The sequence below is a fragment of the Lipotes vexillifer genome, unplaced genomic scaffold (genome assembly GCF_000442215.2).
Source record: "Lipotes vexillifer unplaced genomic scaffold, Lipotes_vexillifer_v1.1 scaffold1284, whole genome shotgun sequence".
NCBI lineage: Eukaryota > Metazoa > Chordata > Mammalia > Artiodactyla > Lipotidae > Lipotes > Lipotes vexillifer.
In genome coordinates this window covers 95,706-110,581 of record NW_006786528.1, presented here as the reverse complement: position 1 = coordinate 110,581, position 14,876 = coordinate 95,706, and the positions used below count along the sequence as shown (strand labels likewise).

General features: G+C 41.2%; 1 protein-coding gene across 1 annotated transcript in view; it reads right to left on the bottom strand.

The window, feature by feature from the left end:
• Nucleotides 1-295: 295 nt before the first annotated feature.
• The window catches only part of LOC103083412 (chondroitin sulfate synthase 1-like), a gene marked incomplete at its 3' end in the record, with an annotated part of 15,281 nt that continues 700 nt past the window's right edge, over nucleotides 296-14,876 (bottom strand). Inside the window, exons 3-4 of the mRNA XM_007458855.1 lie at nucleotides 14,704-14,876; nucleotides 296-791 (exon numbers count right to left, since the gene is read on the bottom strand). The exon at nucleotides 14,704-14,876 is cut by the window's right edge and continues 16 nt beyond it. Coding sequence (XP_007458917.1) covers nucleotides 296-791; nucleotides 14,704-14,876 — 669 coding nt within the window. The remainder of the gene's footprint in view (nucleotides 792-14,703) is intronic.

The following is a 14,876-nucleotide window of genomic DNA, read 5'->3' as shown; positions in this document are numbered from 1 at the left end:
ATCAGAAGTCAGATTAGATAAATCTTCTGGAAAATCATGAAAGCATCACTGTGACCTGTATTAATCCTTTGTTTTGGGTCCCAAATGCCATTATTAACTAAGATTTTAGGACAAAGGTACATAAGGTATGTTCTAAAAACCAAGAGAAAAAGTAATGAGAGAATTCAAAGAACTAAGGTAAAAATGTATAACTTAATATGAATTTTTAAGCCTTAAAGAGGACATTATCACTAATAGTTTCCTATGACTGGTCCAGACCTGGTAACAAAATCAACAGATTTTCTTCTGTTCTTACCTCATAAGACCAGACGCACTGCACCCCTGCAAACCTCCGGACACACCTTCCCACCTCAACATCCTCGTGGGTTGTGTACATTTCCCGGAGGCACTTGCCGATATGTGGTACCATTCTCCGGAGAACTTCCCGGCTCATGATCACACCAGGGCCCCCCATGCAGAAGTTCTCACCAGGTTCCAGAGCAAGTTTCCCCATTTCTTCTGTGGTGCCCAGTCCTGTCTGCCCAAGAAAGAGGGGTTCACTACTATTCAAACTCCTCAGAAAATTCTCCAGACGGTCTCCTTTGATGTAAACATCATCATCTGCTCTCATAAACCATTCATACTTGTCCAAGTAGTGGTCATGCATGTACTTGAGCATCATAAAAGACTTCTTCTGGGGTGGGTAGGAGTCGTCCACTCCCCGTAGTGGCACTATTGGAATTGGGATCGATGTGTCTGAACCCTCACTAGAGAAGAATTCGACTTTCCCAGGAATTGTCTTGGACCATGTTCTGGAATTAAAATAAACATCAGTGAGGGAACAGTTTATTCCAGGCTTCCCATTTCCATAAATTCCCATATCTTGATTCATGTTGAATCACTTTGAATGTACATTCAAAAGGATGATAAAAAGCTTCCCCTTAATGGAAGCCCACACTACCGGTACTGTAAAGTCCTAACTCATTTTCAAAAGAATCCCAATGAAAAAGAATGATGAAGTATTAAAATATTTCCCAGATAACTATGTTTTAGCTATGGCTGAAAACCAAATTGCCAAGGCACCAAGTCTAGATATTCAGGTTAATTCAATGATACTACCAACTCCCTACCTACAAACTCCTCCGCTCTCTAAAACAAAAAAATTTTTTTTAAAAATTGTTCATTCAACACATTTTCTTGGAATGCGCATCAAGTGCCAAGTATGCATTAGGCCACGGGGATGCAGCGGTGAGCAAAACACAGACCCTGCAGCTGATGTGGAGTCGACATGAGGCCAGACATACATTTATCCAAGAAAGGTGAGCAAACAAAGGGACAGGGAGAAAACTGCAAGGCCTAGAAGCCCTCCAGAGATGGGGGCCTTTATGCTTTAAAGCAGCAGGAAGCCACTGCAGGAGCAAGTCTATTGGCACCATTTTTCCAACAGCATTTGCTCACTTCATGTCTCTGTCACAATTTTAACTCTCACAATATTTCAAACTTTTCATTACTACTATGTTTGTTATGGTGATCTTTGATGTTACTACTGCAAAAAGAGGCTGATGGTTGGCTCTGTAGGCTCAGATAATGGTTAGCATTTTTAGAAATATTGGTTTTTTTGTTTTTTTTGTTTTTTTGGTGGCTCGCTTCTCCCTGTTCTCTGGATACTAACCGAGCGGAGTCCCCCCAACCCCCCAACCCGCCAGGATCAGGCGACCACGAGGGTCTCAGCTTCTCTTCGGGAGGGGGAGCCACGTTCTCCATACCCAGCGGGGAGCGCCTCGCTGCCTTCCCATTGGCCCAGCCGATCCTAGTGCCTTCTGCCATTGGTTGCCGGTTCCTTGATCCCCATTGGCTAGTGCTCATTGTGACCTCACGGACCCATGTGAGAGCGCCACAGGCAGACTGGCTGGTGCACCCAGCCAACTACCACGGAGAAAGGAATTTCCAGAATAGCTGGGGCGGTGAGGCTGATTTAAGGTGATCTGAGCAATCCCAGGTCCCAGGGCTGCTTCTCAGCATTTTCCTGGTTTCAGGACTTAATGAAGCTCAGGTTCCTGACATCTCATTGCAGAAAGAATTCAGTGAGAGACAAAGTGATAGGTAAGAAGTGGATTTATTTAGAGAAAAACACACTCCACAGACAGAGTGTGGGCCATCTCAGAAGGCAAGAGCGGCCTTGGGAGAAACACACTCCACAGACAGAGTGTGGGCCATCTCAGAAGGTGAGAAAGGCCTAGAAATAAAGTATTTTAAAATTAACATATGTACATTGCTTTTTAAACATAATGCTACTGCACCTTAACAGACCAGTCTGATAAGCATGAACATAATTTTAATATACACTGGGAAGCCAAAAATAAATTTATGACTCGCTTTATTGGGATATTTGCTTTATTGCAGCAGTCTGGAACTTACACAGTTTCTCCGAGGTATGCCTGTATAGCCAATCATAATCACATGATGAGAGCAACTGTAAAATGCATCCTCACTTCAGAGATGTTAAAATGTGAAAAAAAAAGTGCATCTCAGAATGGATGTAATACAGTAGTTGTAATGTTTTTCCCTTAATGCCTATGGATTTAAAATGGACCTACAGGTCTTATACCATTTACAGAACCCTTAACAAAGAATTCGGCGTAAATGAAACCTGATGGGACTACAGATGCTATACTAGGTACTGTACTTCATTTTCACAAAGGATTTGCTCCTGAAAAAAAGCATGTAAACATAGTAGGAACGAGGCAATTAATTTAAAGAGAAATCAACCCCTCCTGCAAAGAGAAAAGTCCATTTTAAAACGGGAATGAACACCAACCTACATAAAATATAACTTAAATGCACTCTTCTGACATAGCACCATCATCAGGAGGGAGACAATTTCCCAGTCTGGGGAAGTCAGTGATAACGAAGTTATACCAAGAAGGTCCCCCATCCAAGTCAAGAAGCCCCTTATTTCTCCCTTCATGTAGAAATGATTTTTGTTTGGCAGAACAATTCTTCAAAAACATAAATAACTTCAGTCCTTGGCATGTAATAGAGTTCAATAAATACTGCTCACTCGTGTGAAATAAGGGACTTAAAGATGCCGTACATATGTATGAGCGTGCGCACGCAAAAGGGCAAGAAACCAGTTGTCTCTTATCTTTGAGAAATTTCCAGGTGAGGCACACTAACATTCCTACATGCAGAAAGAAAGCAACTTAATCAAAATACAACCAGAATATAATTATTAAGAGGTAAAATCCACAGACATGCTGGAGTTGAAATATACTACAGTTCATGGTACTTCTGAAATAATTTTAAACAAAACAGTCTGTAGTATCTCACAACTGATTTTAAAAGGGTAGTGAATAAAATCAACTTAGCTTTAGCTTCTACCCAACTGCTTCTGTGATTAATAATACAGACCACATTCAAAGTAGTACTAAAATAAGTCAACTCCAGAAGCCATTAAAATCCTAAAGCATCATGGGGTTATTTGGAATACGGGGTCGGTAAGACAGCGCTTACATTCAGAGGAAAAACCTGCTCTTGAGACACAATACAGTGTGTGATGGTTAAGAGCATGGACTCTGGAATCAGGCTATTGGGGTGAAAATCCTGGCTTCACTTTGGGCAAGTTACTCTGTGACTCACTTTCCTTATCTGTAAACTGGGGATAATAATAGTACCTGCCTTATAGGGTTGTGGTGAGGGTTAAATGGATTATTACATCTAAAAGAGCTTAGAAGTCAGCCTGGCATGAGGTAAGCATTACTAAGTGTGACTTATTAGGGAATACAAGAGTTTGCAAATAAAATAAGGTACTGAAAGAAAAATGAGGGAGACAGGAAAGTGTGGGCTGAACTTGGAATAGTCAGTCTCAAGATTACACACCAGAGTGAAGGCATTGTGAAAAATGCTGCTTCTCTTATTTCTGGCTAAAAACCTGACACTCAAGCTATATAACAGAGTTCTATCATACTATCAATCTCAAAACAATGTCAGGGTGGAAGTCTAAAAAGACTTTAAACTTTAAAAGTGTTCTCATTTAAAACACCACAATCTTTCATATTAGACTTAGGATCAAAATTCATTTTGTCTGGCTCTGCTTCCTATGTGCCACCCCAGATAGAATATAGCGATGGAAGCACTAGCAGTACAACCACCAGTGATGTGATTAATACTTGAACTACAACCTGAAATGGTGTAATTTGTCCAGGAAGAGCAACCAGTTAATTTTAAAAACAGACAATCTAACCTCAAACCATCTTTAAAAGCCTCTCTGCAGTTTTAAGGTAACTCCACTGATTATTATCTTTTCCTTTTCAGGTAACCCAAGGAAAAACCTCATGTTGCCCTTTTCTGTTCTTAAATGACTGGTGATTTGAGGGAAATCTCTTAATATTGAGCTTTTGTAAATCCTTCAATCTTGACAAATTATGATCTTTTTACTTAGGGTACCTTTAGCTTAAATAGCTCCATAAAGAGTTCTGGAACATAAATCATGATTCACCACCCTGGGGAAGCCAGGGGGAAGGCATCAATAATTTCAAAGAAATGAAGGAACTGGTACTGAAGAAGCAAACTGGCCCCCCTTCTGAGACAGAAACAGGTCAGCTTCCTTAATTTTCATAAGCAAATGTCAACTTTGCCATCAACACGTTTGTAAGCAGGAGCAAAGAGCTCTCACTTAATTGAAACCACAGAACATTTGCAAGGGCCCCTGCCGGAAAGCTCACTTTTCAATGGACTGATAACCAACTCTTGCTAAAGCACAGATAAAACAACTGAAATCTGAGAGTGCCAAGCTAATAACCTTCCTTTCCTCCAGGCTTCTAAACACTGACCCTATATCAAGTTAAATCACAGTTAAGTCATGCAGCTGGACATTAGCTTCACTGAGGAAGACCTTTGCTGAGTTAGGATTTAATAACAGTCTCCATTTCTATTCATGTCATTTTAAGAAAAACTACATAAAATACATTTCCGTACGAAACCACATCTACAGCATGACTGTTGTCCTGGGTACACATTCATAATATACAGGTAAATTTTAAAAGCAGACAATAGAATACTTGTGATATGGATTAATAAGGGAACAAAAGTACACATACAAAATAAAATAAAGTACAAGTCTACACCAAAGTGTTTACTATGGTTATTTTTGGATAGAAGATTAGAAGGGATTTACTTTTCTTCATGTTTTCTACAACAAATAGAGTTGGGGAAAAAAAAAATTTTAAGTCCAGGAGAAAGCTTTAAACTAAAAAGCATCCAAAGAAATAAAAATATTTAACATAATTTTACTTGTGTAATAAAAATATTTTTTTTACTCTAATCAATGGAAAAAACTAAAAGAAAACTGGAGTAAGATTGAGTACTTTCTTTCACATTTTCTAAACTTTAATAGTTATAATAAGTTTTATAAATAAGAAGGGGAGATTTTCTGTGAGTCCCCCCAAATCCCTATTACATATGTGGTCTGATGGTTACAGTGGTAAGTTTAAAAAGACTCATATGATCAAATCACCTCAGAATTTGGAGTCAAGGAAGGAAGGGAGAATATAGTTTTCCCCTGCAGAACTGACAGATAACAGAAATTAAATGTATACATTTATATTCTTCCCTATTACAGAAAGGATTTAAGACAACTTAACCAAAATGCACACAGGATGAAAATAAGCAAGAAAATTAAGCAAAAGAAAAACAGAAGTAGGAAAGTTGGAGCAAGGCATGAAGGTGGTGCCTGTAGCAGGGAGGGCAAAATCAGGGTAGGGGCTGCCCACCCACCTCTACACCCACAGCCAGGCAGAGCCAGTGAGCTGGGGGGCAGAGGGGAAAACCTATCTGTTGTCACGTGGCCTCTATGTCTGTCAACACGGGGCCAAATTCAGTTATAAGCCTTCCAGCAGACAACCAAGAGAAGTCACAAGACTGTGTCTCACTGTTCAGGGTTAAGTGACATAATGATTCCAGATACTAAGACCTCAGGGAAGTTTCTCCCCTGCATCTGTGGTAGAGAAACGGAGCAAATGTACTGAGTACCCTTATAGGAGGCACCATGTGATGGAGCAGCAATCTTAGATCATCCTCCCAAAAAAGTACATGGAGGACAGTTCTATACTGCCAGTCAGAGGGGCAACGGGCCTGGGAGAACTGAGGTCTTCCCAGACAGTCTACCCAGTGAGGACTCAAGGCCTTTCCTGGAACTGAAGGAATGCCCCCGGCAGGATATACAAGCCTTATTCAGCCCATTAGTTCCAGGAGCACTGCACTTAGCTGCAGGTTCCCCCTTCCGTGTATGTGGTTTCCGGATATGTGGCTTCCTCTTTTAAAATTTTTAACTGTCTCACTGGATATGACCTTATGATATGAGCAATCTCAAATTCTTTTTAGAAGTAGGTGGGGAAATATATAACGGGGATCATAAATGCTGGGAAACATTTTTAAAGGAAAAATCAAATTAGACTCCTTACCATTAATCCTGAAAACTAGACTTAAGGTAAAAGCAAGCATTAAAGAGACTTCCTGCCCTCTTCCCCCAGTAAAGATGTTGGAGGGTGGATTACAGCTTCCCACCTCAACAACGGCCTGGGCACTAGCCCAGGAGGCAGTTCCAAGGTATTAACAGCTCAGAGCAACCTGTTTTTTTTTTTTTTTTTTTTTAACATCTTTATTGGGGTATAATTGCTTTACAATGGTGTGTTAGTTTCTGCTTTATAACAGAGTGAGTCAGTTATACATATATATATGTTCCCATATCCCTTCCCTCTTTGTCTCCCTCCCTCCCACCCTCCCTATCCCACCCCTCCAGACAGCCACAAAGAACCGAGCCGGTTTCCCTGTGCCATGCGGCTGCTTCCCACTGGCTATCTACCTTACGTTTGTTAGTATATATATGTCCATGTCTCTCTCTCGCCCTAACACACCTCACCCTTCCCCCTCCCCATACCCCTTTGAGCCTAGGTTCACAGCAAACAACAGAAATACTCATCAACAAAGAGACCACAAATACGCTCTCTTTGAAACACAAGAATTAAAATTTGGAGTGTTAACGGCAGAAGGCAAATTCTGATCTTGTGGTCCATTTCTAAAGCTTCAAGTCTTAGAAAGCTACTTTGCATACACTGATAGTTTATATTTTGCTGCTGTACACTTAAAAGCGTAAATACACAACTAATTCTTAATCATGCATAAACAAAATTAGTTTTCAAATATAATTCTAAGAAAAAAAAATCAGTGTTGTTTAATGTAAACAATAAAACCACCCTGAACCACAGCCAACTCCTGTGCAAGCCAGTCTTCTTCCTCTGTTGAGGTGTTCCCTGGCATCAAGATTGCTTCCCAATCACCAACACCCAAAAGGAGTCATGGTGTGCAGGGCAGTGGGTTGAGGGCATCAGACTCTCAACCTCTGACAACTCCACAAGGTGTGAGAGGCACCAATACCCACGTTTTACAGATGAGAAGACTGAGGCTCAGAGCCAGGTAAGTAATTTGCCCGAGATTACAAAGCTAAAAGATGTGGAAACCAGGACACAAGTGGGGTCTGACTCCAACACCTCCACTGGCCAGCCTACTGGCTTGTTCATCCCCACACCTGTCTGCCCACATTTGTTCTGCAGTCCCACCTCTACTGCTAAGGCTGAGAAAACAGTCATCAGAGATGAGAGAAGGCTTACACCCACTTCAGCCACCTCCTCCCACTGTCTGCCTGGCTGAGACCTGCCTGTCAGGGACACCTTCAGAGTTTGGGCTGGTTTCGAAGGCTAGAAGACTTCATTCGAACGTTACTTTCTGAAACCCTCATTCCATGTTTGGGTCCCTCTGCCACTCTAAATCCTGCCCAATTATTTTCTGGTATTAGGTTGGAAACACATAGAACAAAGTTTAACAGAAAATCAGCACCTAGGTTCAATTTACAAGACAATCATTTTAATGGCATTAGTATCTACATTTTCAATAATGCTCGGGTTTTGCAAGCCCAGAGTTCACATCAAATCAGAGCAGTCTACACCTTATTTTTAATCATTCACAGAAAAATGTACTCAACTACAGAAAAAATATAGCAGCCCTGAACGCTTCAGGAAATGACACTGAATTAAGGTGAGACGAACAGTTTCACTACTTTTACACTGTAACTTAGTTTCTTGTTCCTTCAATTCTATCCAGAACCAGAAGCCAAAAAGACACTGACAATAAAAGATGAAGGCACTGGGGCTTCCCTGGTGGTGCAGTGGTTGAGAGTCTGCCTGCCGATGCAGGGAACACGGGTTCCTGCCCCAGTCTGGGAAGATCCCACATGCCACACAGCGGCTGGGCCCATGAACCATGGCCGCTGAGCCTGTGCGTCCGGAGCCTGTGCACCACAACGGGAGAGGCCACAACAGTGAGAGGCCCGCATACCGCAAAAAAGAAAAAAAAGATGAAGGCACTGAATACTTATATGAATATACAAAAATCCTCTCATTAAAAACGCTGTCACCTGATTCTCCCAAGTATTGCCTGGAAGGGTGAAGTTACAGTAACTGAGGAAATACAGTTACAATAACCAAATACATGTGTTAACCCTACATTTTGGGGCAGGATTAACTGTCATTTACTGAAACAAGAATGACCCTGACTTGAAACCCTAGGGAACCCAGGGCCAACATGCCATCTGTGCTCAGCAGTCTTGCAGGTACTTACAATTTAACACACTCAAAACTTCACTCACATTTCCTCCCAAGAGCTGTCACCTCCTTTTTCTTTTTTAACTGTAGTTATATAGCTTTATCACAAAATGTTCACTATAGAAAAACTCAAAAATACAAAAAAGTGCCAACATGAAAAATCATTCAGCATCGTGGTATGTATATTCTTTTACATTTTCTTTTCTATGTCACACAAACACAAACATTTATTTCGTTTGATTTTTAAAATGGTCTCATACTGGGCATACAATTTTAAAACCTACTCTCACTACTCTCACTAAGATATATTATGAACCTCTCTTCATTCCAATAAACACATTTCAGCCACATCTTTTTTTTTCTCTCTCTTTTTTTTTATATTGGAGTATAGTTGCTTTACAGTGTTGTGGTCACATCATTTTTTAAGGTTAGAGAAGTAGATCACAGCATGGACAAATTAGTGAAATCAATTATGGTCCATAGCTCCTAATACAAGACACCAAAGACACTTGCAATTTCCACTTCATAACATACATCCTTGAACACATCTTTAAATTCCTTTGGAAAAATTTCTAATGGAATTCCTAGCTCTCAGATCCCAGCCCTTTCTCATCATCCCTTCACTACTTCCCGCTATTCCACATTTCCAGGAACCTGTTGTCATCTCTGCCTCAAAAACTCCTGCTCATCTTTCAAGACTATGCAAGGGAAGAGGGGCAAGAATGTGAGTGAGACCCACCTCGATCCCCTTCTTAAGTCAATGCAGGCCTCTTTCTTCTGTACCCACACAGTAATTAGTCCAGGCACCCTGTGAGCCCTATCACTCAACAGTACTGTTTCCTTCCCTAGATGATGAACTCTGCAGGAATGGAATTATTAATCCATTTTCAAAAACTGCAGCTTAATTAATGGATGGGGAAAAGTGAAATTGCCAATGCAATAAAAACACAATCATGTATACTCTTCTATTGACAACTACAACTATCCTTGGAATATTCTGTTTGAGAGCATCAAGATCTGGAACCATGACATATAATACTAAAGTCATTTTTCAGGACCACAATTTTCACCAGTTTTCTCATACAGGTGATTTATAACGTGAAATGGGTTGTGCCCCAAAAGTTCACTTACAGGTTGATTATTTGGATTATAGAAGCCTTTCAGTAATTTTTTTGCCAAACTGAATTCTATCTGAGAAAGCAAGCCTTGCTCTAAACTGTTTCAAGATAAACATGGTTTACTGAGTTCAAGAAAGAAGGAACTCTGAGATCTCATTAAGGTTGGTAAAAGGAACAGTCTGCCTTCATTTAAAGCATTAGGAAGAGGCCATTAACTGATAAAACAACATTTTGCAATAAGATTCCTATATCTAAAGCTAGTGTTTCTCAAACTTTCTTACCACAATTCCCTATAGACTGATGCTAATCTTTAATAGTGCCCTTTATCACTCCTGGGGCAAAGAAGGGGAACCACCAACTCTTTCTTCTGATAAAGAACAAAACAGTTCCCCGTCTTCAGCGCAAGGGAAGCAAGAATCAAGATAAATAAAAGGTGTTGAATTAGCTTAGTGTTCTGGGCACAAAAATGGACTAAAGAGCTAAATATGAATGCTTTTTCTTTTTTATCAAACCATTAATTAAAAAAAAAAAATCTAGCACCAAAACTCTCCCAGCAAGAACAGATAAGTATAGCCAAGAAATGTTTGAAATAGAAAAGTAACAAAGTAGAACTTGTGTACTGGATATTAAAATATTATTCAACCTCCAATAACTTCAACAGGTAGTACTGGCACAAGACAAGACAGAAAGATCAATGAAACAAAAGAGCAGGTCCAAAAACATACCCAGGAATTGTGAGTATGATGAAGATGGCATTTCAAATTCGTAGGGAAATGGGAGCTTATTCAACAGATGGTGCTGAGACAAAGTATCATTTGGGGTAAAAATGAGGTTGAGGTGATTTGTACCCCTTCTAGAATCAGAAACATGTTACTTTAAAAAAAAAAAATCTCTCCAGGGCAATAAACTTCCTGAGCTTATGGGGAGAACAACCTAAAACCAGAAAGGAAAAGACTGGACTACATGGACAACTAACTTCTGTATATCAAATGATGTAACTAAGAAAAAAGAAAAAATATGGAAAATTGCAGCTAACAACAAAGGAACCCAGCCAGGGATTCTGATGAACTGTCATTAACCAGCATAATAACTTTGGAGGAATCACTGTACCATTTTAAAGTGAAATTACCTAGAACACAAATACTTTGTGGATGAGTTAAAAAAAAAAAATCTTATATGTTGATTTGTAGAACACCACCCTACCCAGAACCCTAAGGGAATTTTAGTTTAAGACAATCTCAGAGCTCTCAATTCTTTTTAAAATTCATTACATTTATAAAGCTAAGAATACATCCACCTGTGCAAAACCAGATCTCTGCTGACTTACCTCCTTCCCCCTAAATTTATTCCTCCTCTAGTTTTTCCCATCTCAATAAATGACACCACCACCCACCCTTTCTTTCAAGGCAAAATCCTAGAAGTCATCCTTGATTCCTCTCTGCCTCACCCCTCACAAGCATTCTTTCAACACATCTTCAACTCTGGCTCCAGCATATATCCTGGAACCATCCTCTTCTCTCCATCCCCATTAATACCACTCTAGTCCCAACCATGCTCATCTCCACCTGGACCATCTCCTAACATCTCCTTACTCCCCTACAATCTATTCTCCAAACAATAGCAAGAATTAACTTTTCAGAATATAATGCAAGCCCTCCCTTTCCCACCTAAACCCTCCAAAGAGTTTCTATCTAATTCACTTAAGAGTAAAATTCCATAAGACCAGACACTATCAGCCTCATCCTCTTTCTTTTATTGACCTTCTTCAAGTTCCTTTCCAAACTGGTTCCTGCCTTGTAATTTACCAACTCTTCCCTCTGCCTAGCACGCTCATCAATGACATTCCCACAAAGCTCCTCATTATCAGATCTTGGCCCAAACACCACACTCTTGGAGGCCTTCCCCAACAACCTAACAGAAAGAGACGCCACCCCACCCTGTCCCTACCCTGCTCTACTTTCTTCACAGCACCCATCACTAGCTGAAACCCTCTTTTTGGTGTCTGTCCCTCCCACTAGAACAGAAGCTCCATGAGAACAAGCATCTTCACTCTTGTGTTCCCCAACACTCAGAGTCCAGACCCAAGGGGCCACGCATGTATTTGCTGAACAAAGGGACAAACCCTAAGTGTATGGGAACATTCTGATGAACCAGGATCACTCCTGTCAACTTAACAGCTATGGTATCTGCTCAGTGCCTATGAGGGAGTTACCCTTGGCCTGTCTCTGATGGGCTACACTTTGAGTTTTGTTTTGCCTGCTTCTTAAAATCCGTTTCTTGCCTACTTTCAGCTGTCACTGCACTGCTAACATCTCTTGGTGATCCCTCTCCCCCACTGTAAGCATATGGCAGGTCTGAAAAGTAAAAGTCAGTAATGATGGGGCTCTTCCATCATTAAAGTGCACCAACTTTAGTGCAGACAAGTGTATCTCCTTGAATTTTTCGAAGACTTTAGCTTCTTTCTGGGTCTCAGACAGTTTCTAGTCCCTAGATCTGAATTCTGATATTTTCAATATCCTAGCATAAAAGTACATTATAGTACCATCTTACTAAAAACACTGCCATCCGCTTCAACCCATAAGCCAAACAATAATTTTATTTTAATAAACAAAAACAAAAAACACTGAGGTTTTTTCCTAAGCTAAAGAATGAATCTGCCTTTCAGGGGAGATGTAAAACTCAGTGCCTAACTAGAGTTCTACCTTGTGCTAGAAGATTCAATCCAACTTGTATACTGCATGAAACTTCCAATTTAAGAGCTGAATGTGGACTTTTTGGCCCAGGCTGCAAAGCACAGCGAAGCCATAATCATAAGTTACATCCTATAACCTCCATCCCAATTCTGGCCTTCCCCAAAAGTTCCTTAAGTCTAAAATCGTCTTGTGCCATCTCCTGCAGCCAGTCTAAACACAGGGTTGACAGGCTGAGAAGCAGAGGACCTTAACCAGCAAAGCAGGTCCACCCCCAGGCTCCAACTAATATGACTCCTTAAGATCAGAGAGATACAAGAAAAGGTATGCAGGAAAGCTGACAGAATTACTAAATAGTATACACCGTTTCCAACTAAGGGTTTTATCAAAAAGGCAGAGTTGCCACAAAGAAGGGTCAGAGGGCAAACTGTGTTTCTACTTTTCCCTAACTGCCTTAAAGAAAATAAACAATGAGATAAAATCCTACATCCAAAAAAGATGAGGTAGGAGATTTGGAAAGGAGGCCAAGAGTAGAGCCTCAAGCATGGGCTTTGGGAAAAGATCATCTCCAAGTGTTCAATAGTAGGTCCAGTTTGCCATACATTTTCTGAGTATTGCTGGTGTACTAGTCTGTATATATTGATTAGTCTGTATATATTGATTTGGTATCTATGAAAATGTATTTGTTTGGGGGGCAGGGAATCACACCGTTTACTATTTGAACAAACTACTTTGCTAACTGTCCCAAAGTTGTGATTTCAAAGGACTTGTCACCAAACTGGAGTCATGTAGATTTACTTTCAAAATCATGCTGTAAACAGCTCATCCTCATTTTCTGATGCAGACATTTCTTTTTTCAAAAAGCACATGTACACCTGAAACATTGTAAAACAACTATACTTCAATGCAAAAAAAAAAAACAACAACAACAAAAAGCACAATTCGTATAAAATTCCAGATAATTCATGATAGATCTGGGAGAAAACCTTGATCTGCGGATTCCCAAATCACGATCTTGGTCAAATTTATGCTACCTTTTCTAACCTTTTCAGGCACTCAGGACCCTTGCTGGCAGAACCTGGGCTCTGGACTTAAACAAGATCCCAATGGAAACACACAGGAATGAGGAATCAATGCTCTAAAAGGGCAGACATTCTCTACTGCTCTTTCATCTTCCTTTTCAGTCCTTTACTTCCCCCCATAAAGGAAGGGAGATCCATATATGCTTTTCCCCTCACAACATCTAATGCCTGAAAATTTAGACCAGAACTAGAGTTAAAAGCTGAAGTGATAAAGATATTGGTTATAAATTAAGAACCAACAGCAACCAGCTTGATCTTGCTCAGCAATGACTGCTCTAGGAGTCCATTCCCAGATGACCTCTCGCGCATTGGTTTGCTCTGTGGCTGGATGAATCCCAAATCTTATCTGTAGAGTAAGCATTTCTGTTCTTCACACATATAAGGTTTCCATTAAATCCCTTTATTGAATCTACATCCCTCTTCTACCTCAAATTCATTCCTATACAAATCTGCCATTCCAAAATCATATCTCTTTCTCGCTTCTAAAGATTATTTTGGCTAATCCCTTTGTTAATCCTGAACATGATTCCAGCCACTTCTCTAACTCATACGGCCAACCAGGGCCCAGATACCGAATAACACACACATCACTCAATTGGGCTAGTTAACACCAAATCTACCATGGGCCAGGAACTGCTTTTCCCAAAGGTTCTCTTTCCAATTATTCAACAGACTGGTGGGGCTGAGTATGCAGTGGGTACCCGCTTCCATTTACCGAAATGATTCCAACAGTGAAACCTACAAGTGGAAGGACCCTAACTAGATTAACTTACATCGGCTCTAGCTCTACAAAGCTAAAGGTGAAGATTTCAGAGACTCAAATAGTAATCCCCACTGCCATCACTATCACAAGTACTGTTCTAAGTTTTCCCAACAACCTTACGAAGGAAATGTTCATTCGGGCTCATTTAACAAAGGCGAAGACTCGGACGAGAAAAGATGAAGTCCCTTACAGAAAGTAAGGGTGAGGACCACACCCAGAGGGGCCACCCTGGTCCGTCTGACCCCAAAGTCCTTCCTTCTGAGCGTTGCGCTCACCATCCCGCCTCTGACCTCTGCTGCCAATGTCCGACATCGCCCGCGGGGCACCCCGATCCCACGGGCCACGGGTGGACCCGCTGGGCAGTCCGCTGGGCTGCTGGATGCAGGAGGCGGTGCCCAGAGACCAGGGTCTCACCTGTAGGCAGCCACCGCGCGAGTCTGCAGGTATTTCTGGGCGGTCATGACTCCCACGAAGAGAAAGTTGCTGTCGTGCGGGCCGCCATCCTGGGCCCTGCCGTGCGGCCAGAACTGCTCCCCGCGCGCATCCCCGCGCGCCCCGCCGGCATGGGAAGCCGCGGCCGCCTGCCC